The sequence below is a fragment of the Propithecus coquereli genome, unplaced genomic scaffold (assembly GCF_000956105.1).
Source record: "Propithecus coquereli isolate 6110/MARCELLA unplaced genomic scaffold, Pcoq_1.0 Scaffold119, whole genome shotgun sequence".
Classification (NCBI taxonomy): domain Eukaryota; kingdom Metazoa; phylum Chordata; class Mammalia; order Primates; family Indriidae; genus Propithecus; species Propithecus coquereli.
The window spans coordinates 6,611,329-6,635,678 of NW_012135969.1; the positions used below are offsets into that span (position 1 = coordinate 6,611,329).

At 46.8% G+C, this 24,350-nt stretch overlaps 1 protein-coding gene across 3 annotated transcripts in view; it reads left to right on the forward strand.

The window, feature by feature from the left end:
* The first annotated feature begins 285 nt into the window (after positions 1-285).
* The window catches only part of IGF2BP1 (insulin-like growth factor 2 mRNA binding protein 1), a 41,147-nt gene continuing 17,082 nt past the window's right edge, over positions 286-24,350 (forward strand). For all 3 annotated transcript variants that reach the window (XM_012660077.1, XM_012660084.1, XM_012660091.1), the window contains exons 1-3: positions 286-826; positions 1,954-2,014; positions 24,248-24,296. In XM_012660077.1, the coding sequence (XP_012515531.1) occupies positions 652-826; positions 1,954-2,014; positions 24,248-24,296 (285 nt within the window). In that variant the 5' untranslated portion in view covers positions 286-651. The remainder of the gene's footprint in view (positions 827-1,953; positions 2,015-24,247; positions 24,297-24,350) is intronic.

Consider the following 24,350-nt stretch of genomic DNA (forward strand, 5'->3'; position numbering starts at 1 on the left):
GGGCTCCGCCACCCTCCCCCAGTTCTGGCCCGGGTAGGAGGATGGGTGGGGGTGGGGCGCTTCCCTAGGGGCCAGGTTCTTGCAAAGGGGAGGGGGCGACTAGAGCTTCAGGGTCGCTGCCCCCACCGGTCCAGTTTACTCCTGGGGTGAATTGAGTCCCCCACCCCCACGCATGAGATTGTTGGATTTGGCCTGAGGGCCGAGGGGCCCTGTGGCGTCGGGGGGTCTTCCCATGCAGGGTGGGTGGGGGCTGTCACCACGTGGCTTTGCCTTTTTTTTTTTTTTTTTTCCGCTCCATTTTTTTTCAAGTCGATTTTATTTAGAGGCGGCTCCAGGGCGGCCGCGGAGAAACGTGACACACCAGCCCGCTCCGAGGGGTTTCGGACCGAAGGGAAGCAGCAGCGTCGCGTCGTCCGCCTCCTAGCGCTCCGCGGGCACTTCTCCCCGGCTCTCCCCGAACTCTCCCGCGACCTCTGCGCGCCCTCAGGCCGCCTTCCCCGCCCTGGGCTCCGGACAACTTCAGGGGTGGGGTGCAAAGAAAGTTTGCGGCTCCTGCCGCCGGCCTCCCCGCCTCTAGGCCTAGGAGGCTCGCCGCCTGCGCACACTGGTTTGGCCTTGCCCGGGACCGCGTCCTGCCCCGAGACCGCCACCATGAACAAGCTTTATATCGGCAACCTCAACGAGAGCGTGACCCCCGCGGACTTGGAGAAAGTATTTGCGGAGCACAAGATATCCTACAGCGGCCAGTTCTTGGTCAAATCCGGCTACGCCTTCGTGGACTGCCCCGACGAGCACTGGGCGATGAAGGCCATCGAAACTTTCTCCGGTAAGAGCACAGCCACCTCCCCGAAAAAAACACAACGAAATCCCTGAACAACGGAGACTTGCGCCTCCTCTTTCCTTGCCCGCCAACTCCTCGGTCCCTCGGGCCTGCACCGAGCCTCGACCTCCCGTCTTCGACGCCCCCTCCCTCGCACAGCGAACCCCCCAGCCCCGCGCGCAGCAACACTCGGGATTTCCTCACCCCTCCTCCCAGCCCGGGAGGAGAAGCTCCGGGTTCCCTCTACTCCCTCCCCACGGACGGGGCGGGAGCCCCCATTGGCAGCAGTGGGGGGGGTGGCAGAGACGACCCCCGGCCGGGCGTTATTTCCACATCCAGCCCCTCCTTATCCGCTGCTGGACGGCCCCCCAGCTTCAACACCCCCAGGTTCCCTCCTCAGTCTTAGGCCTTTCCAGGCGTGGAAGGGGTCCCCGCACTGCGTCTTATCTCCCCGCTTGTCCGTGGGGACAGCAGCCCTCCCCAGGACTGGGGAGGAAGGGGGTCCCGCCTCCCGCCCAGGGCCTGGGGCTTGAGCCATTTTGATTTGAAAGTGGGGCGTGAGCGGGGTGGCGCGGCGGCGGCGGCGCCGGGTCGCCATGCTGCTTCCCGAGACGCCCAGGCTGGGCCGCGAGGGACCCTCCCCGCCGGCCCCGCTCCGCTCCCCCGGTCCTCTCCTTCCCGGCCGGCCCCGACAGGTGACCGCCTCGCGGCCTGAAGCCCTTCTTCTTGGTCCAAGAGAAAAATAAAGTTTCATTCGGCACACCGCCCACCACCCCCCACTTTCTGAGAAACGGGGAGCCGTTTCTCCTGCCTGCTAATCTCCACATCTGGGAGCCGGACAGGCAGCGCGCCCACACAAATGATCTCGCACTTTTCCCAAATTGGGCTTCTAGGGCGATCCGCTCAACAAGCCTAAGTGATGAAACAAAACAAAAATTAGGAAAACAACGAATTTATAGACTCCTCTATTCCTAGAGCAACCTTTTCCCGTCCGGCTGCGGAAGCCACTGCCTGGATCCCCAGAAAGATCTCGCATCTCAGTAACTCTTGAATTATCCTAGTGTCCCCTTCCTCTTCCCACCCCCGACCCCTGTTCACGCTCTCACGTCAATTTTTTTTTTTTTAATCTTTAGGGAAAGTAGAATTACAAGGAAAACGCCTAGAGATTGAACATTCGGTCCCTAAAAAACAAAGGTAGGAAAGAGCTCTTCTCTCGGGGGCTGAGAGGCTGCGTTCAGGGGTCCTTAGCGTCTCCAGTGGAAGAAACCCATTACTGGCCTTCCCACCCCCAACTCCGGATGTTGGGGGCAGGGAGGGAAGATAGGCCAAGATCTTGTAATGGGTGGTTTACAGCTTGTAAAAAGGGGGGAAAAAAAAGTTGGGTCTGGGCTAAAAGACGTTATTTGTAGAACTAAAGGGGAGGGGGAATCAATAGGGGAGAAACCTTGTTCATTTTGTTCAAGGTGTGGGGCCGTTTTTTTGTGGGGAAGCTTAAAATCTTCAAAGAGTTCAAACTCATGGCGATTTCAGCAACTTCCTAGCAGGCCTCATTTTCTGTTTTTCCCACCCTTTCTACACCGTAATTCTTAAATGGATTTGAGGAGAGTCCCCTTCTACTCTCTAGAGGAAGTGGAATGAGTTTCATGCCCCCCCCAAAATACCCTTATGCTTCTTGTGCTTTACTCATATTTCTGCAGCAGGCGAAGACTTCTTTTTCTACAGACCCCTATCCCCAGTCCGTCACATCTCACATAACCACCCTCCCCCACCTCCGACCCCCGCCCCAACTGGATTTTCCAAAGAATATGCCTTTAGCCGTACTATCCTTTTTGAGCCCCCTACCCCCACTCCTTCAGCCCATTGTTACAAGGGGACCATCTGGGGTGAGATCTTTGTGTTCAGGCTGTGAGCTGGGGCTCTTTGGAGGGTCTAGAACTCGGTGGATGAATGGTGTGTGTGTGTGTGTGTGTGAGTATGTGTTCATTCCAAAACCCTCTATGCTCTTTCAGGAAAAAGGGTACTTCCGTCATGCTTCCTGAAAATTGGTAGTGGATTTGAAATCATTGATTTCTTGATTGAACTCTGAAATCTTTCCTTGAACTCGAGCTGGGAAGTATAAGGGCAGAGTCTTTCTACTTTCTCAAATTAGACTTTAAACATGTTGACAGTGCAGAGTTTGTGCTCATGTTGCTAGTTGGAAAGCAGCCCCCAGTAAATCTTTGACCCTCACCCCCCGTTCAACTGGAATAGTCTCTGGCCTGTTCTGGGTGGGAAGGTGGAGGGTGGGTGATTTTTTTTTGGGGGGGCACTTTAAGAGGATTTGGGAAGTTTAATTGGAGAAGAAAATCTGTTCAGTGGTTTAGTTTGAGATATGTAAGTAACTTGGAACTATTTTATCAATAGATGATCAATATGGCTTGTTAGTACATTTGTAGAGTTTGTGATTTAACCTTAAATGCTTGAAATACTTTGTTACTGGAAAGGCAGTTATAATTAGGAGTAAGCAGACAATAAAATTTGAAGGAAAAAGTCTTATTTATTATTTTGAAACATTTCCTGGAGATGAGAATAAGAGAAACTAATACACTGACACTAGTAGATTTATTGAGAAGATTATAGATATGTGAATTGAAAGCCGAGTGTTGAAAAAAAGTACCCAGAATAACTGGCATTCTGAAATATGTGGACATTTTATCTTTTGCTTTTGAGGATGGCTTAAATTTTAAAGGGAATGAAGTGAAAAGGAAGAAAAATAGCAAAATGTGATGAAATAGAACTCAAAACATTTATATTTTAATTTTCATGGTCTCCTATATTTATGGATCTTTTTTCCCCATGCCATCTGCTTGCTTTGAAGCCATTTCTAGGCTCATTCTTGTTCCCTCCAAAATGCATTACTGAGGGCTCTTTTTTGAGTTGGAATGGGGAGAGGGTTTGTGAGATGACTGGGTAAAAAAAAACTCCCTCTCCACACCCATACTAAATTAGATCTTCTGTGTGTTCTCCCCCTTGCTTAAATAATTTTTGGGTCCAAACTTTAAGTCAATTTTGTTTTCTGTTCTTTTCATTTTGGGTGGTGATGAGAAGGCACTTCATTTTTCTAGAATGAATCAGTTTTTGAAGTCTCAGGATTTAAAAAAGAGTTTGTTTGCATTAAGTCAGTTTGCTCTATCATTTTGTGTTCTTTGAGGAAGCATGTTGTGGTATATGTCTTTAGTTTGTCTGAAAAGTATTTTTTTTCAGTTAGGTTTGTTACTGGCTTTTTTTAATCTCATGGATGTATAAAACAGGAACTAGTTAGTTATGACTAACATACTCTAAGCAAAATGAACAACTGTACGTATGTATTTTGTGTGTGTGTATATATAATATATATATATGTACTTTGGTGTTTTCACTGCTTAAAATAGAAGAGAATTCTTCTTGATGCACTCAGCTCCAAATGAATTATGATTTAAATTTCTAAGAGATTAATAAAAACCCAACAACTTAATTTTTTTTGTTTGTTTTTTTAAAGGGGGAAATCAAACAAAAGATATGTTTCAGCAGTTACCTCTGAGCAGCCCTGATTTTGAAGTGTTAATATATTTTGTTCTCATTTTGAATGTTTTTTTCCTCCCCCACCTCCACCGAATCTATTTGATAAATATGATTTGTACCTTTTTAAGAACTCAAGAGATTGAACACTATACATTTAAACTGAAAATAGCAATTAGTTTGAATTTTTAAAACGAATGACAAAATTTCTCTGAGATCACCTTCCAAACTCCCTCTTAGTCAGTGTTGGAATTTGATTAACACTTTGGGCTTTTTGTTGAGAATTTGTATATATTCACTGCCAGATATTGGGACAAAAGAGAAAAACCAGAATTTTTAAGACAGTTGTGAAAAGGGTTTATATGTGTTTTATTCTGAGAGACTTAAGAGTATTTGAGATAAAGGGATACCATCTTAGTGTGACTTGTTTATTCAGGAAAATTACTGCTTTTTAAGGGAATTTAATTTTTATTACACTTGCCACTGTGATGTGTCTTTTTCTAGAGGAATGTAACCTAAAGATAGCATATTTGATAATTGGTGTCATCAAAAATAAAATGTGTTACTGTTAAATTAAAAAAATGAAAGAGATACACTGCATTAATTTCTCTGGGCAAAATGCATTCAAGTTTGGTGATTTCTTTAGGCAGATTAATGGTTATTCTTTCCTTTAAGTTGAGTTAAAATGAGGTGGGTAACACTTTAAATTTCCACCTATTAAACAAAAATTAGTCTCATAACCATTCATAGAAGTGTGAGAACACTCAAAAGTGTTCAAACTTGATTCCTATTTTATTCCTTAATTTTCTGAACTTAGCACCTTAAAAAATTTGTGAAGGGATGTTTTGTAAATGGCAACAAATATTTTGAATTTTATTTTAAAAAATGGTTTGTGGAGGTTCTGAAGAAATAATTGGATCACTAAATGTTTTTAAAACAAGCTAAAAATTTTGGCTTCGGAAGTGGGTTTGCATTTAATGGAAAAGAGGAAAACCCCTTATACTTTGGGCCTGAAAATGAATGAAAGGGAGTTAAAAAACAAGGGAAGGAAAAATACTAGAGTGGGAGGATTTTTCAGGTGCTTTTACTTTACTTTGTAATTATGGATTAGTATCCAAATCAAAAAGAAAGTTTATAAGTCATACAAGGTGAAAAATACATGTGACAGTATTCAACAGTAAGTTTAAAGTAGAAACAATTTATGACCCTGTTAAGAAAAAGATTTTCTTAATAATATTAGATTAGTTTTTTTTTTTTTTTTGCTTTACATTAAGTGAAAAAAGTAGTTGAATCTTTAAGTTGTCCTGTTTGGAGAAAAGGTGGAAATCGGGGTACAGTCTTTTCATTTTAATTTCCACCTAGAAAGTAAACTTTATAAATTTATAAATTAAATTTTCTTCACTGCTAGAGAAATGCCAGTTATCATTTGGGTGGTCAGTATTTCAAGATGAGACATCCCTGAGGATAGTAATATTTGGCTGTCCCTTGGAAGAGTTGTAGGTTTCCAGAACCCCTTATTTTTTGCCCCAAATTAGAGAAATAAAATTTTACCCTAATGGTTTCTCAGATGGAGAACTTTTTAGTAAAGAAGGGAAAGAATTGCAATTCCCATCACTAATTTATTTAAAGTATAGTTAACCGTTCCAAATGTAAAGTTTTAATGGCACAGCTTTTGGTGGAAAAACAAAACATACTTATAATTATGTTTCAGAGATGAAATACATGACATTAGCAATTGGAAGACTCTTGATTCAAAGGTCTTGAGCTTCTAATCTTTTAAAATTACCTTAATATGTATCATTTCAATCTATGTGTGTGGGTACTTTTAAGGCTTATTTTTTAAGAGTTTATTTATTCTGTAGTTTAATGGGTAACAGCCTGTTGACAAAGATACCATTGAGATAGGCTAGTATGAGTATACAATTTTAAAATATTTTAAAATTCAGATCTGGTTTAGTTGAGTGGAAAGGGGGAAAACAGCAAGTACTATTTGTTTAAAGATTTTGTGTTGAAGAGTTACTTATTGGTTAGATCTGTTGATTTTTGTGTGTGGTGTGGTAGTGGTGGTGATAGTGTTGTTAGAATAAATGTATGAACCAAAGGCATTTGAAGAACAGACATTTTTCCAGCTGTTAGAATTTAAATTCAGTCTTGTTCGCTCCCCATCCTCTTAAAAAGATTCTTAAAATGTGGCTAATGTCTTCCAGAAAGTGCAGCTTAGATTTTGGGATGGGACTGTTGAGAAAAGGGGAGGAAAAAAGCAGCAGGGGAGGCTGGAGAAATCAGAGGAGTTAGTCGTGAGTTGGAAATTCCAGACGGGGAGGGGGAGGAAGAGGGGAGGGAGAGAGGGAGAGGGAGATAATGGGGGCTGGGGTGGATTTCTCGCTTCCCTTTTAAAGGGGAGCGGCTGGAGGCTCACTGTTACCCACCGGAGAGGGGGTCAGAGACGCCAGTTTAGAAGACCGGTAGTGGAGTCAGCCAGGGCAAGGCTATTTTTGCTTTCCGCGGCGTTGCCTGCCTTCCCTTCCCCTTGTCAGGAAAAAAAAAAAGAGAGAGAGAGAGAGGAGAGAAAGTCTCGGAGGGGCTGGAGGCTCTTCCTGGAGAGCTTGTGCTGGCCCTGCTGCCCTAACCCTACCCAGCCCCAGCCTCCCGAGTATCTCTGCCCACTGGCTCTGCTCTGTGGTGGGACTACCCGCCTTCCTCCTTTTAACAAGCCCCTGATGGAAAATGTCCACAGGCCTGGGTCTCCCAGGAGGACTTCCCCTCCCAGGTCTCCAAGACCACGAGCTGTGGTGCCCCTTCGCCCTGGGAACCCCCCAGGCCCAAGACCCCCAGGCTTCCCCACGTGGAGGGTTTCTCGGGGCTTCGGGGTGCAGACCGTTTCCAGCAGCTGGGCTGTCTGAAGACCTTTCCATTCTAAGCAAAAGGCCAGTGGGTAAATGCGAAGTGAAAAGGGGTTGAGGAGAGTGGAAGAGTGAGTAAAGGGAAGATGGGATGAGGGAGTCACTGGAGAGAAAATGGAGGTGCAAGTAGCTGTTGCTCCCTTCTAGCAGCCAGGGGCCCTTGGCCTGGGGAACAGAACCTTGGAGAGTGAAGTGCCAATTTAAATAACCTGTAATCTTTACAGAATGGGCTGTCTGCCTCTGCCTGTCTGAAGGCTGACTGAAACAATAACAAGAGGTTCTGTAGATGGATTTTATCTTGTAAAAGATGGACAACAAGTCCTCCAGCTGGCCACTGGAGAGGGTTTGAGGATCTTTCCCAGGATCTCAGCTAGTGTTTGACTCCATGTTACTATAAACTTTTGCACCCCACCCATTTCCACCTTTCCTCTCACCCCCTAACACCTTTTTAAATGCTTGTCAAAAACGGAAAGAAAGGTCTCTCAAACGTGCACTCGAAGTTGTGTGATCATTTGGTTATCGGTAAGGTTTGATTTGGCTAAAAATGATCTTATACATAGCTCCTCTGATAACACACCGTTGCAAGGTGGCATTGCCAGCCGGAAGCTGTATTAGTCTCAGTTGGTGACTCCACTCTAGTAGAACTTGGATGGGCCTTCAGATTTTGATCATAGGGGACTAGGGGACTATGTGCTTGTTAGTGGGTGGAATGGGGTCATTCTAGCATTGAAATTTATTGGCAGAGCCAGCTTTGTAAGACCTGGTTCCTACCTTTGCAGCACAGTAGGTTTGCAATAAATACAACAGGCTGGAATAAGCTATCACCCTAAACAGACTACTGAAAGAAGATGTGTGTTGATTACAGGTAAATCATAGGAAAAGTAGGTCTGGACTTCATAATTTTAATATAGTTAGAGAAAACCTGATTGCAACACACTGAAATGTAACTATGCAGAACAAACACTATCAGAAAAGCAGTCCTATTGCAGAAATCCGGGCTCCCAGGAGCATGGCTGGCCATAAGTAAACTGCTTTTTTTTTTTTTTTTTTTGAGACAGAGTCTCACTCTGTTGCCCGATCTAGAGTGAGTGCTGTGGCGTCAGCCTAGCTCACAGCAACCTCAAACTCCTGGGCTCAAGCGATTCTACTGCCTCAGCCTCCCGAGTAGCTGGGACTACAGGCATGTGCCACCATGCCCGGCTAATTTTTTCTGTATATATATTTTTAGTTGTCCAGATCATTTCTTTCTATTTTTTAGTAGAGATGGGGTCTCGCTCTTGCTCAGGCTGGTCTCGAACTCCTGACCTTGAGCCATCCACCCGCCTCGGCCTCCCAGAGTGCTAGGATTACAGGCGTGAGCCACCGTGCCCAGCCAGTAAACTGCTTTTGAATGAAATACAGAGCAAACAGCTGGATGATTAAAAGAATTGACTGGATTGTGCAGATATTTTCAAGACCTCTTAGGACAACTCTGGTTATTCGACAAGTGGCATTTTGGTAGCCGGAAGGCATATAAGGGATATGTCTGATATGGGATGGTTGGGAATTTTGCTCATAGGTTAGAGGAGGGTTGTGGAGAAAAGTCAGCTGATAGAGGAGGCAGGAGAAGTGGGATCTCTCCATTTGCTCTTTCCCTTTCAATCATGTCTGTTCAGTGAATTCTAGTTAATTCTTTCTCCATTTCCTTAGGAAAAGAGGGTTAAGGAGGACTTCAGACTTTTTTTTTCATTTTGAATCAAATTCAGTTAAAAAAATTAATCATCCAGATGTTTTGGCCACTTGAAATGGCAAATGTTAAGTCTGAGTGAAATTTGATTGGATAGTTTGGTTGATTGGATATAGTTAGCATCTGTAAGCGGAGAAATCAGAGAATTCAGAAATTTATGTGTAGGGTTGTTTGTGCGGTCTGAGTTCTTTGGCAAGAGGAATGAGGAGAATAGGAATCATTCAAGATTCTTAAGGCTCAAGGAAGGAGGAGGCTCTGTTAGGTCAGTCTTAGGACGGATTCTAGGTCTCTTACTAATCTTCCACAGGGGTCTGGAGGAAGGGTCTTCTTCCCAGGAGAATTAAATGTTTAAAAGCAAGAGCTTAATCTTTGTAACTGTAAAATGCTTATGGTAGTACACAATAGTGTTATCGTTATCATTATTATTTTGTTGTAGATGTTGACTTCTCTGCCTCCTGCCCTGGCCGTTGTGTGTTCTTGGAAGCTTTACAGTTCTCTGCCCTACCCTGCCCTGACCCATACAGCGTGGTTAGCTCCATGAGAATCAGAACTGATTCAGTGTATAGATGCCTGAAAATGCGTCCATAAGTGGTTCTTTGTACTGTGTGTCTGTATGTGTCAGCTTGGGGCATGTATCTAAGGCACTGGATTAAGGTATTTAAGTGTACTTAATGTGAATTTGGTAGTATTTTATATGGAACAATGATGGATAGGCATGTTGAAGGGAATGTGTTAGGGTGCTTTGATAACTACCTGTGTGCAAAACAGAAAAGCTACCTTTTGGGGGAGGGAAATGAAGCTTACCAGGGCAACCCCACAGAGCCCCTCCTAGATCATAATACTCCCACGCCCCCAGCCCACTACATCTCTTCCCCATCCTCTAAGAAAAAATGGCTTGGGGAGATGAGGCGAAGATGGTGGGGTATGCTACTAATTGTTCATTAGGGGAAATGGGCCATTTATTCTATTGTCATTGATGCCCTGAACCTGGGCCAGATTCCAGCTGAAATTTCACACTAAAGGGCTACTGTCAAAGGTGCATGTAAGGCAGGATACTGGTGAGAGGGGAACCACCCTAACTGCAGATAAGGTAGGTGTTGTAAGAAATCGGGATGGAGGGGGACTGTGTGAATCCTCTTGGGGATCTGTCTGAGGAAGGAAGGAAGGAATGAGAGCAGCACCCCCCATCTGGTGTGAGATGGGTATGTTTGTCTTAATATTCTGCTTTTGGTAAGCTGACAAAGTAGGCATTCTGGCATCGGGGATCCTGGATGCCTGGAAGGTGACCGTATACATTGTTCCCTCCTTCTTCTGCCCTTGTAGTGGCCTCATATTCTCTCCCTGGTCCCCTGGTCTGGAAACAGCCCCCAAAGATGAGCCCAGAATTCACCTTCATGCCCGCTTTCTCTTTTCATCCCTCCCGGCTCAAAGGGTGCACACTGCACTGCGGGCGCACATGCCCACAGCCCCTGCCCAGGGAATGAGCATTGAACCTTTTCTTTGCTGGGGTGGGAAGGGGAAGGGCTTCTCATCCGGATGTGGCTTTTTGCCCTTTAACAGGCTTGTGACTTTAATCAGTTACTATAAAGGGTTTTACAATTAGTTTATGTGGAATGATGTGTGTTGCCTCTTTCTGGAGTGGCATTTGGGATTGCTTGGGGCTTGTCAACTTTCCATTAGGGACTCTGAGGAGGAGAAAAGGAGGGGAGATAGGAACTGAAATGGGGACTGTTGGGTGGAGTAAACTTGTTGAGGATGTCTATTCAAAGTTAGAAGTATTTATTCTACTTCCTCCTCAAGGTCTCTAAGTTGCTTTAGAGGAGAAGTCCAACTGTAATAGAGACCAGTTGCTTTGGCAGGATTTGGAGATGGAGCCCTAAATTAAAGGGCAAAGATGGATTCTTCACAGAGAGACGTGGCTGTCGTGGCTGCAGCCAGTGTATTCTGAGCTAGGACTAGATGTACTAGGATGTTGGCTGGGGAAGCAGCTGGGTTGAGAAAAACGTACTCTCGTTAAGCGTCCATTCCAGCAACTTTTTATTTAATGTAAAAGAAAGGAAAATCTAGCTGACTGAAGTTATCTTATCTATAGTGTCTTCCTCCCTGTGATTATTACCATTTGATCCACAGATGCTGCTTCTGTTGGCTTTTTCGAATAAGGTAGACTGATTTCTGTCCAGAATGAGCTCTGGGGGTCTGCAGGAGGTGGAACAAAATGATCTTCACAAACTGCTCATATGTCTGAGATAATTCTTTGTTTCACTCTCCTTCCCTTGCCCCTCTTGCTGGCCATCTTGAATGTGTAGTTTCCTTTTAACTTCTAACTAAAAGAGGAATGCCGACTGTCTAGGCCCAAGCTCCTTTGCTCTCCTCTTAAAATTCCCACGGTCAGCAACTTTAGCCTGGGAGAATGTGTGGGGTCCTTGTCACTTAGTCATTGGCCATTTAAAATAATTTAAAAATAAATATTTCTCAGTTTTCAGATGTTTGTAAAAGAATAAATAAATAATTACAACCAAAAGCCTGGGGAGAAAATATTTAACAAGATGGTGCCGACTTCTGTGATAGCTTGCATATTACTGCAAAGATTGGTACCGGTAAACATGCATTAGTTCATTCATGCATGCATGCATTCATCCATTTACTTTATCTATTAAGAGTCTACTATTGCATGACGTGTCCTTTGCTAGGTACTAGAAATACAACAGGGAACAAGTGAAAGACCTTGGTCTTACAGTGGAGATGGGAAGAAATATAATTTGTAATATGATTTTTCTCTGGAAGCATTTAGGTTTTTCCCCTTTATCCTTGGTATTTTTTTCCTTTTAAAATTTTTATTTGCTCAATCCAAAGTAGGAGGGTTTTTTTGTTTGTTTGTTTGTTTTGGAGGCAGAGTCTCTTTCACTCTGGGTAGAGTGCAGTGGTATCATCATAGCTCACTGCAACCTCAAACTCCTAGGCTCAAGTGATTCTCTTTCTTCAGCCTCCCGAGTAGCTGGGACTACAGGCATGTACACCACATCTGGCTAATTTTTCTATTTTTAGTAGAGAGGGGTTCTTGTTCTTGCTCAGGCTGGGCTCAAACTCCTGACACCTCAAGCAATCCTCCTGCTTCCTCGGCCTCCCAGAGTGCTAGGATTACAGGCGTGAGCCACCATACCAAGCCAAAAGCAGGGGAAGTATTTTTAAAATATTTAATTATAAAATACACAAAAGGTAAAATTTAGCATCTTAACCATCTTTAAGTGTACAGTGAAGTGATTCACATTGTTATGCAACCGTCACCTCCATCTGTCTTTAGAATTCTCTTCATCGTGCAAAACTGAAACTATGTACCCATTCAGTAATTCCCTATTTCCCCTTTTCTGGCCATTTTCAATGACTAGTAATGCTGGGATTCAAAAAATGGCCATTTAAAATCCATTGCCAGTTTTGCCTTTTCACACATGGTGGTTACCTCTTTACCCTAAAGAAAATGGGAGCCTTTGCCTGATCCCCTGTCCTGCATAAAATATTGATTATTTATTGGGTCTTTAGCATTATTGGGTCTCCTTTTTGAGGTGGGGAGGGGAGGCATAGGGGTCAAGAGAGGGAGTCTCCCAAAAGAGGGAGGTACAAGATGAAGTCCCTGTCCTCCAGCAGGGACTTTAGATCCAGGAAAAGCTTTCACTTAAGATCCGGGAAAAGCTGAGGGACAGCTCAGAGGCCAGGAGTCCATACACTAACATTGGAGGCCCACAACCTCAGCAACTCAGAAAGGATGGAAGCTTGGCACTAAGCTGGGTTTTGGAGCCTAGGCAGAAAAACCAGAGGAGTGGATTAAGAGCCGTGTGTGTGAGCTGTTTTGGGCAGACAATTCATTTAGAAGACGGAGGGCAGCAAGAAGTCACAGAAATGAGGCGCTCAGGTAGGCAGAGCGGCTGTCCCTGTTTATTTCCCTTACTGAACATCTTTGTTCCTGAGCACTGTGCAAGGTGATAAGGGTCAAACGAGCTCCTTCTATAATTATAGGAGCATTTATTGAGTATCTGTCTACTCAGAGCTTGGCACTGTTACTTCACTGAATCCCAGTAAGAACCCAAAAGGTATTATCTTCATTCTACAGAAGAAACTGTAGAAGAAGAACTTAGCCAAGGACATTCTTTCACATATTCTTAGAACAAGGGAACCAGGTGATCCTGTGGCACTCAGAGAGGTTGAGTTTTTCTTGATCTTTTTTGGAGGAGAAAAAAGAGCTTAGCAAATAAAAACATGCCTAACATGAACTCCTCCCTGCTCTAAGCCTCCTTCCTCCCCTTGGCCTTTCATACCTGCTTTGCATTGTATTTTCCTCTTGAGGTTGCCATTTTCAGGCCATCTTGAGTGGTTGAAGAAAATTGAGATAAATGGGTCTAAAGCTTCTCCCCTTGTCTGGATAGCTAAGATGGGAAACGAGAGTTCTGCTGCTGGAATGGAATAACCCACAGTGGGGAAGCTGAGCGAAGTGGAGGAAAGAAAGACCTGAGTGGGGTTAGGATTTAGGCACCAGCCTCAGCCTTTCCTTTCCCAGATGTGTAAGCTGTGGGATTAGCGGTTAGTTTCTCTTTTTCTGGGCCTCTGTTTCCTCACCTGAATCTTCCCCCATCTCCAGAAACCTCATGAAATAAGCTGGATAAGTATTTTGAGTTCTAAGAGCCTCCATCCTTTGACACTTCTGGAAGGCACCAGGGCTGGAGCTTTTGGCTGATTCCCTGCCCTCCCCCCCCTTTTGTTTGGGTTCAACCCAGGGGAAAATGGGAGCTTGGGGGAAAGGGCAGGGATTGAGATGCTTCCCCTCCCCTCCGTTCTCCCTCTTCCCTCCTCCCTGGAGGAAGGGACAAAGAGTTGACCTTTGTTACATGCCTACAGAATCATAATTCATAGTTTATACATGTTAGTTTCTAAGGAGCAAGAACCCATTTACCTTTTTTTCCTGGCAAGCAGGAGCAGGCTGCATGATGTACTGACATTTATCTGGCTAGTGTCACCTTAGGCTAGTCACTTGACCTCTCTGAGCCTCTTTTCTGACCTGCAGAATGAAAATAATAATATTCTCAGTCTCTCTCGGTTGTTGAGAGGCTCAGGTCCGTCTCTTGAGGTCAGGTCACTCCCAGGTTCATAGGAGAGGGTGTGTGTAAAGAAGTACTTTGTAAACTCTAAAGTGCTATGCAAAGGTGAGTTATTAATACGATCATTAAGTGATGACACCCCAAAAGGGCTGACAGGTCATTCTCACCCCCAGACAAATGGCCTACTGTACATGGGGGCGAGTATGGCTCTTCTACGTGTAACTCAGTGTAGGGCCTCCCAGAAGGCGGTGGGGACCTGCCCCGGGAGGAGAGGAGAGGGTTCTTTTCTCTCCAGGCTCCGGAAGGCTCCTAAGTTCCGTGCCCCCTCCCCACTCCCAGGCCTCTCAGTTCCTGCCCTCTCAGTGGGAGGCCTCCCTGCCCCGGCCTGCCTCCTCCAGCAGCCCAGCCGAGGTCTCTAAGGAATGCCGCCTCCCGGGCCATTTTCTCCCCTCCAGCTTCTGCGGCCCCGGCCCCACTTCCAGCCTCTAGCCGGCTCCCTGGCTCCCTACCCCCAACCGGTTCCCACTTAAATGCTTGCAGGCCTGTGTGCAGGCGGGAAGCCCCCTCCCCCACAGGACCACCTCAGTCACGGCCCTGACCACAGGGAGGTCGGGTCTGGATTTACTAAAGGACCCCGGAGGGGGAGCCTGGCCCTCGCTGGCTGCCTGGCTTCGCCATGGGGTCGGGTTTCTGCCGGCCGGTGGCTCTGGAGAGAGACAAAGGGCAAAGTCCTGGTCCCCACCCCCACCCAGCAGCCCCCGGCGCGGGTCCCCTCCCCCTCGGGGCCCAGCGCGGGTAGCCGAGGGCCCCCGAGCCCCGCTGGACAGGTTTGGAGCGAGTCGGGGTACCAAGAGGTCTTTGGCGGCAGAACATTCTGGACTGTACTGAGCCCTGCAGCAGAGGCAGCGGGGGGCATCTTCTGTCCCCCTCCTAGCGCTCTGCAGCCTCAGCCCACCCAGAGCCTGGGGTGGGAGGGTGAGAGCTCAGCTCCCCCGGGTGAGGTGAGAGCGGCTGGGGAAGGGGCCGCCCCACGGGGCGCAGGCGGCGCCCGCTTCAGCCGGGCAGGCCGCGGCGCACTCCCCTCCCCCAGCCCCAGCTGCCGCCGCCCTTCCAGGCACCTCTCCTCCTCCTCCTCCTTCCTCCTCCTCCTCAGTTGCCCGCCCTGCCGCCGCCCGCCGCTCCCCAACCATGGAAGGCCTTGCGCGTGCGGCTTACGGCCTCTTGGAGGCCTCTTGGCTCGTGGAGACCTGCCCTTTCCTGCCCGAGGATGGGTCGAACCATCTTAGAGAGGGCACCGTCAATCCACCCAGACAGAATCCCTGGCCTGGGGAGAAAGACCTCTACAGAGAGGGTATTTTGCCCCACCCCAAGCCAGGCCGAACTCAGGAAGGGCATCCCTGTCCCAGGAGAGCTGTTCTGATGAAGAACTACGCCGCTAGGAAGACACAAACACCCAGCCTCCTTAGGTTTCTGACCACCAACAGGTCTCTGTTGGATCCCTCGAGGGACACAACCAGAGATTCTCTAGACTAATAGGAGAGATTAAGTTATTTTTTAAATGTATATGCAGATACATTATCATCCTTACACAGGGAACACTAAGGATTCCAAGGACCGCTCTGTTTCCAGTAGGGTCTTTTTCTCAGAGCAGTGTTGGGAGTTGCAGAAGACTGATTTCTTTTGAGGCAGATCTAGTTTCCTTTCCTTCTGAGATTTACACCTCAAAATCCTTGTCTTGAGAAGCTGGGTTGTTCAAGCTCGCTGTTCCCCTCTGAGGAGAGACCCCCGTCTCTCCGTTTCCCAGGCATCCCTGAGGATGCAGTAGCTCCATCCTCAGCCAGGTTTCTGGGCCCCAGAGTGCCCCAACCAGTGGGCTCTTCAGCTCTCTGGAGGGATGCTCACACCGTCACGGCCGGAGCTAAACCAGCAGCTCCAGTGAGGTGAGGCTGGGACCGGAGATGTTCTTTCTGCCCTCCCTGCACCTTTTCCTGTGTCAGCTTATTAACCTTCCTCACCCCAAAGAAGATCCTGGAGACTCTTCCACTGCCAGCCAGAGAGGGATGGTGAGCAATGTCCCTGAGGGTTAATTCTCCAGCCCCCCACATCTCTGCCTCCAGCGGGAAGGCTCAACTGTACTGCCCACATTGGGTCACCTCGTTCCATTTGTCCCCACACTTAAGGTTTATTGTAGTTTCTCCACATCTCTCCCCCCCATCTCTTTGCTCCAGCTCTCCTTCAGGAACCACTCTAAGGTTAAAGGGCAAGAGTCTAGGCAGACAGCTAGCTGCTGGGAGAGGGTAGCAGTTGGCCCAGGCAGACTTGGATTTGTCTAGAAAGATCTGGGCTGTCCCAGAGCTTCTGTTTTGGCCTCCTCGTGCTGCCCAGATGGGCAAGAAAAAAACCTGGGGGCTTGCTTGTTAAAGCATTTATTTCTGAGATATGCGAATTGAGCAAAGTTTTGCTTTCTACCCCCCTTTCACACCTTGCACACTTTTGCTGCTTTGCCTACCCGAGACCTAGATGACATTTTGCAAGATGAAAACTTTTGGTGACTACTGTTTTACCCTGCTAACAAATCTGACAGCCATCCAGCCGTATTATAGGGTAGTTAGCTCTTCTGCAAGTTAGATCCTGTGCCCAAATTAGAGCCGCATGCAGTAAAAGCCAGTTGGCACGCACTTAGCCATATAGAATATGGGCACTTTTCCTGCTACTGACGTCGGGGCCATACAAGCTTCTGCTGTATTAACGCTTCTCTTCAGAGAGAAAGCAGCATAATTTGGTGAAATGAGCACAAACAACCTAGGAGAAGAGCTGAATTCTAGTCCTGCCTCCAAGTTGACAAGTCTGTTCCCTTCTCTGAGCCTCAGTTTCTCCATGTATGAAGTGAGAGTGACTATTTAGGATCCTTGCAGACTTGGGTTTACCCCTCTCCTTTCTGCTTCCATGTGTGCATCTGATTTTCTTCAACTGGAGCTTCTTGGTGATGGGTTAAGGGGTGTGTGTGCATGCACATGTGTGCCAAATACATTTAAAAGACCTTGTGCACGGCGTCACAGAGGTGTTCTGGTGGTGTCCTGGCCTTCCAGTTCCCCCCACAATGGATTTCTTCTTAGTGGTGGCATCTGCTCTGCCTGGTCCCACGCTTCCCAGTAGGTCAGTATTTTCCAACCCCTACCCCTGCCCGCCTGCCACTCGACGGCCCGCCTGTCTGGCTGCCCTGCCTCTGGATCAGCCTGGCACAGAGCCCTGGGCATGGTGCCAGCTTCTCCTCCCCTCCCCGGCCCCGCCCCCTTTCTCAGCTACTGCCATGCCTGAAGCGTGCCAGGTCCGCCCCCTTCAGAAGTTTTCCTGGACAATTATTTTTCTTTTTTTTCCACCACCTCTCCACCCTATAGGGATAAGGAGGAGGGGTGGAGAGGGAGGACTGAGTCAGTGGTGATCTTCTAGAAAAGGCAGAGGTTGGGACTTCGGCAACTTATAGTCAGGAGGAACAGCTGGGAGGGGGCCAGCTTTGGGAGGGTGCTTCTGCTCCAGTGTCAGCCACATGGGACCCTCTTGCTGAAGAGTCACAGAATCACCCACTTCTGAAGGGGTCCAGTGGACAGCCCTCCTCACCCCAATTAACCTTGTCCGTTCTCTTCTCTTACACCAAACCAAACCAAACGAAACCGGGTTCCCTGCTGGACTGTAAACTCTGGGAGAGCAGGAGCCTGTGCCTGTCACTCTGTTCAGTGAGGTAGCTCAATGCCTGGCTATGTCTGATATAAATGGGATCTGAGCCACTTACCTAAAGTTTTAATTTTCCAACAGCCGCATTAAAAAAGAAACAGGTGAAGTTAATTTAAAAGATATGTTTAACCCAGTATATCGAAAAATTATTTCAATATGCAATCAATGTAAGTAATTATTAATGAGACATTTTGTCTTTTAGGGGGGTCCTAAAGTCTTAGGAATCCAGCTTGTACTTTATTTTAGAGCCCATTCCAAAATTCAGATGCTAACCCCAAAGTTTAGACACAGCCTTATAAACTTTATGAAGTTGTTTAGACTTCATAAAGTTTACAGTTGAAAAAAAAAAAGTTAAATTATGTAAACACTTAAATAAAATTGAAAATTTTGGTTCCTCAGTTGCACTAGCCACATTGCCAGTGCTCCGCAGCCACATGTGCTTGAGTGGCTCCTGTGTGGACAGTACAGGCCCAGCACATCGTAGCTGCCAAGGCAACATCTGTGGAATGAATGGCTCTGAGCAGTTGCAGTCTCTCCAGAAACCGTAACCGCCTTTTTGACCACTGACTAGAAGTTGGTACCTGTTAGGTTAAGTGGTGTGTCTCTCCAGGTTTAAACATCTTTGTTTCTCACTCTTCCAGCATCTGAGTTGTAACCCCAGCCCCACTTCCCTGGCTAGCTTTGTTTCCAATGGCCTTGGGCTAGTTCCTTCCCCTTGTTTTGAGATGCCTGTGAGCTTGACTGAAGACATGGACATCATTGGGATGAAGTTAAACGTGTAGATGGGGGCCGAGGGGCAGGGGAGTGTATCTAAACTTTGGGGTTATGGATGGGTTCCAAAGTCTTCATTATTAACCCCTGAAATCTTGAAATTGTGTGCAAATTGTTTGCATTTTTCTGGTGGTGTGTTCTTGCTTTTCATCACATTCCCAATGGGAACCTTCTCAAAAAAAAAAAAAGAAAGCTTAAGAACCAGTTATTCAGACCATTAGTGCACAGAAAATCACTATTAAGAAGTGTTTCCCTGTGGGTAGACAGGGTTGATCCTTGTCTGGGGACACAAGACCCTGTAAGATGGACTAATCCTACTCCTTGTTTCCTAGATATGAGAAACTGAGGTCCAGAGAGTTGAGGGCTTGACTTGCCCAGGACCACACATGGAGCCGGAAGCTTGGCCTGGGGGAGGGGTGGAGGTGAAGGATCTAATCTGAAGATCCCAGTTTAATCCTACTTCTCTTACAGAGATGAAAGTCCAGGCTTGACTCATGCCAGGGGCCCTGGAAGGATTAGGGGCCCCAAGCTTGAGGAGATTCCAAAACCTGCTGCTGCCTTCCTTACTCTCCTCCTTGCCTTCAACTGGCTTGCCCCACCCTGGTTTAAAGGAACTCCTCACTCCAGAGAGGTGAGGCCATCAACATGATTGAAGATGGCACCCTCCCTTCTGTGTATGAAAGCAGAAAGGAGCAGGTTTGCAGGGGATTAGAAAAATCTCACTCTCAGGGGCTGTTTTCAGTCCTCCTTACCCCCAAGACCTGGGGTCCCTGTTTCCCATGTACACTCTGCCCTCTGGGGAGGCCTCATTCTGACAGGGTCCCATCTAGTGCATCTGTTCCTTCCTCCACCGGACCCCAGCCCATATCTCTTAGCCACTGGTAAGTTCCTCACCAGGTGACGAATTCTTGCTAAATAAAACACCAATAGGAAAACGTTAGTTCAGACTAGTCTTAATGAATTTCTGTTATTTTGGAACCTTTGACTTCAGAACTGGGTGAGCTAAAATTACCTTTATTTTGTTTTTGTTTTTACCTTTTTATTGTGGAAAGAAATACAAACATGTAGAGAGGATAATGTAAGAAACCCGGTTCGTACCACCCATCACTTAGATCTAACAATTACCAATTAATCCAGTATGTTTTCATTTTTCCCCACCCCCTGATTATTTTGAAGCAAATCCTAGACATGTCATTTTATTTTTAACTATTTCAATATGTATATCTAAAATATAAGAACTTTACAGATCACAGTATGATTTTAAAAGATGAACGATAACGTCTCAATGGCATCAAATATCTAATCGGTGTTCAGTATGCCATAGGATCACTGTGAAACTAACTGTGGAAATGTGCAGCTGCAAAAACAAGTTAACAGCTTAAAGAATTATAGGTGGGATGTTTTGACTTACTGGATAGCAACACCCATGCAGCAAGCCCACTGTTCACTGTGTTGTCTGAACTCTTCGTATTTTCATTTTGTCCTCCTGCCTAACATGAGAGTACTTTGGCAAAGGCTTTTTGTCTCCTTCATGCCATCAGAAAGGCAATACAGGGTCAGTGCAAAGAGCCTGGAATCAGACAGACGTTGGGCTCAAATCCTGGCTCCTGCTGTTAGTGGCTCAACCTCCCCGTCTCAGGGCCCTGGTCTGTAAAACAGCCCAGATGCCACCTTCGTGGGTGATGGGAAGGTTATATGAGACGATGAATCTCAGAGCCTGGCATCTGGTAAGCACCGCTCTAGTATTCCCTGAATGTTCCCTTCCTTTAAAGTTAGGCTCCTCCCTATTGTGACCTGGTTTCCTTCCCCTGCAGTCCAAGTCGTGACAATTCTCTGAACTCTTGAGTGTGAAAGGATGAGAGAGCTCCCAGGCCAGGGAGAGTTCTCAGCCTTGTCCCAGGCCCAGCTCCCTGTCTGTGCTTCCTAAATCTCTTACTTCCTACTTAGCCTCTTAGGCTGTGGCAAGGATGCTTTCTCCCTCTACCCTCTCCTGAATCTCCCCTGGGTTTTCAAAGGATGGTCACTCAGTCTCTGTGGCCCTCATGCCCACTGCTTGGCCTGGCAGCGTCAGAGAGGCGGGTCCTCTGTAGTTACCACCCCGTAGGACCGGATAACTACTCTGGATCAGGGCAGGCGGAGGGCACCAGAAGCCACAGCATGTTGGCACCCAGGGAAATAACTAGGCTGGTGCAGCCCTTGCCGTTATTGCCAGGGGCTGGCAGCTTCATTCTTTCAATAAACGGATTTATCAGCTACAGGAGGGTGAGGGGAGTTAATGAACTCTGGGAGTTCTCTTTTCCTTTTCTGAATGATGGCTGTTGGTTTAGGCACTCAAGGAATATAGAAAATGCTCAGGGGGTATTGCCCTATTACCTGTAGGGCAAAGACACTGCTTAACCCTGGTAGGAGCTGGTCTGCTGGACTGGACTCTAGGCAGTGGTATTTCCCACTATTTTCCCTTCAGTACTGAAGTCTTTAAATACTTTAACAACTCTTACCATCCTGCTAAGCGGCTCATTGTTAGCCCTGCCTGCCTGCCTCTTTGCATGCTGGTCTGGACACCTGCCTCCAGGGACTGGGTCATGGATTGAGCACTTACTACCTGGCAGGCACCCTGCTTCACACATCTTGTCTTTTAAGACCTCACAAACGCCTCTTCCAAGTTCCACAGGAGGTAACTAAGGCACAGAGCTAGGAAGAAACCAGCCAGGGCGCTCTTAGCTTCCCGCTGGATCCTCCCAAGTCCTCAGCGCACTCTGGTCCAGCCCACACTGGGCCTTCTTTCTCTAAGTGTGTGTGGAATGAATGAGACAGAGACCTAGGAAAGGGAATGCGGGTTACAGTTCTCAGCAACGCCCCATGTGCTTTGGGCCTGAAAGAAATTAGGTAGCACCATACTTAATAGAAACCAGGCCAAGGGCTTAAAAGACAAAGGTTCTTCATGGCCTCTGTGCCTCCCTGCCCTGCCTGTTGTGTTTTAATCAGGGCTGGGGGCTTTGCCGGAAGGAGGCCTGGAGGGGCCTGGAGTGGGTTCCCAGGGTGAGGTGTGTGCCCTGGAGGGCTGGGTGAGTCTCTGCTGGTTGAGGGTGGGGGAGGGCTGCCAGGACGTCTTTTCTTTCATTGGTTGGGTGGCCCTGCCCTCCTCCCCCCTCCCTCTCCTGGAACATTCCAGACATTCCAGACAATCTGCCTGCCATTGCTTTCAGGATATGGATTAACATCCCAGCAGAGATTTGATTTCAACATTGCCACCCCTCTTTCCCTCCCTTCTCCGCCCCCAATGAAAAGAAAGCCCCTAAAACTGGGAGTTCGAAGTGAGAGGGAATTTTTGACCTTTGACCTTAGATTACACTAAGGGACCATCTTGGAAGAGCACACTTCAAACTGGGCTGCTAAGCTCCTGGGGTTGATGTAGGCCCTTATTGGTTTGAACTCCCAGGCAGGCAGCCCCCACCGCCCTGCCCCTCATCCAGAAGTGCTCACTGCAGGTGGGCAATACCTGTTACGGGTGTTAAGCTAGGTCAGTGTTCTCAGTCTTCCAATGGTGTGATCATTTTGTTCCCCCAACTCTCCAGCAGTTTGGCCTTTATTGTGAGGGTTCTTGCACTTTCAGTCTGTCCATTTGGTCACCAAAGGAGTTGTGTGGGGAATCACTCACAAGGGCAGATGTGGTGCTCCCACTTGGCCAATGAATGGAATCACAAAAAAGTGCCCTGGTGGGATGCGAGGACCTGGAACTGGATTTGTTTTTGATCTGTACTATTCCATCTGCTATAATCTGACCTCCTTAGGTCAAGCTGATGGGCAGACCAAAGAAGACAGGCACAAAGGTTCTCTTAAACACTTACATCGTCTCTTCACCAAGTTATTTCATCCCAGGAAGAGATTTCCGTAACATGTTGTATGGATAAAGACTCTCCACACAGAATTGCCAAGTTAGGATGGATCTTAGAGACCCTGCTTATTCCATTTTACAGCTGGAGACATTTGAGGGGTGAAGTGAGCTGGCCCAGGACAGCCAAGGGTGACACACTCACAGCTAGGACTTTAGCATCCCCTTTCCCTGGTCCCTTGTGTTTCGATTCCCCCCTCCCCCCAGCTTGGCCTGAGCTGGCACAGTCCCCACTGCCTATCAGGTGGGAATACTGAGGCCTGAATCTTAAGTGGCTTAATCTGGGGCAGGTTAAGGCAGGTTAACTTACTTTCTAGTTCAGCTTTTGCTTTTGTTCTAGCCACTAGAATTTCTTGGACCTTCTCCTTGAACTAAGGGTTTGTGATTAAGGATATACAAAGACATCGATGATAATTGACCAGCACATCAAGTCAATTTAAAAGTCTTAAACCCAGGGATTTAGGCACTGATTTGGGAGGTGAGCAATTGCCCTGGGAGTCAACCCTGAACCTGAAAGCCTTCCTCGGGGAAAATCACAACTTTTAAGAGGCATTTTAAAATGGGAAAAGATGGGAAAAGGTAAGAAGAAAGTACCATATAGTTAACTGGGATGGGGAGGTGTTCATTACGCTGAGTTATGTGCCCTGTTTATCACTCATTAATCAGTCCCATCCACCGATATATTACAGATGCACCTGTTTGCACAGTTGAAGTACTGAGTCCAAGCCTTTTGCTAAACTCTATAAATACTTCCTAACACCACCTACCACTCTGAATAGGTAATTTCCCTGTTTTACAAAGGAGGAAGCTGAGCCTCAAAGAAGTTAAATAATCTTTTAAGATCAGTGCTGGTAAGTGGAACATAGGTTGAAATCCCTATCCGTGCCAAAGGCTTACCCCTTGCACCGTCATCTTGCTGTACTTTGCATATGATGTCTCCCCTAATAAACTAAGCACCTCGAGGCCAGGCATTTTGTCTGTTTTCTTTTTTTTTTTTGAGACAGAGTCTCACTGCGTTGCCCGGGCTAGAGTGCTGTGGCGTCATCCTAGCTCACAGCAACCTCAAACTCCTGGGCTCAAGCGATCCTTCTGCCTCAGCCTCCTGAGTAGCTGGGACTACAGGCATGCGCCACCATGCCCAGCTAATTTTTTCTATGTATTTTTAGTTGTCCGATTAATTTCTTTCTATTTTTAGTAGAGACGGGGTATCGCTCTTGCTCAGGCTGGTTTCGAACTCCTGAGCTCAAACAATCCGCCCGCCTGGGCCTCCCAGAGAGCTAGGATTACAGGCGTGAGCCACCGCGCCCGGCCTTGTCTGTTTTCTTGATTGCTGTGTCTCCAGCATGTGGAACAAAGTACTGCGTGAAGTAGATACCAACTAAATAGTTGTTAGATTAATTAATCATTAATTATGTCTTATTTAGCTTGTATTTCTAGTGCCTGGAACAGAGTAGTGATAAGATGCTTGCTGAATAAAGGAATGAGTGAGAAAATAGTGAGACAAACAAAACAGCTGTGATTTTTTTTTTTAGGGATTTGTGGATGCTTGCCGCCGTCTGATTCTGCATTCTTGTCTGTGGTAGCACGGATAATAATTTTGGTCTCTTAAGTGAGGCATCCCTACTCCATTCCTAAGAGGTTACCATTCTTAGATTCTAAGACTGTGGTATTGGTGAGCAGAATGTAGGGAGAAAGAAACTGGGACAAGGATTAGAAATTAAGGTCACAGGATCCTGAAGCATCCAGAGCTTTCTCTAACTGTTCCCTCTTTAATTTCAGGAGTCGGAAAATTCAGATCCGAAATATTCCACCCCAGCTCCGATGGGAGGTAAGTTTGAGGGAAACTCAATGGGGTTGGTTAGTGGAGCCTAGGAAGGAAGTC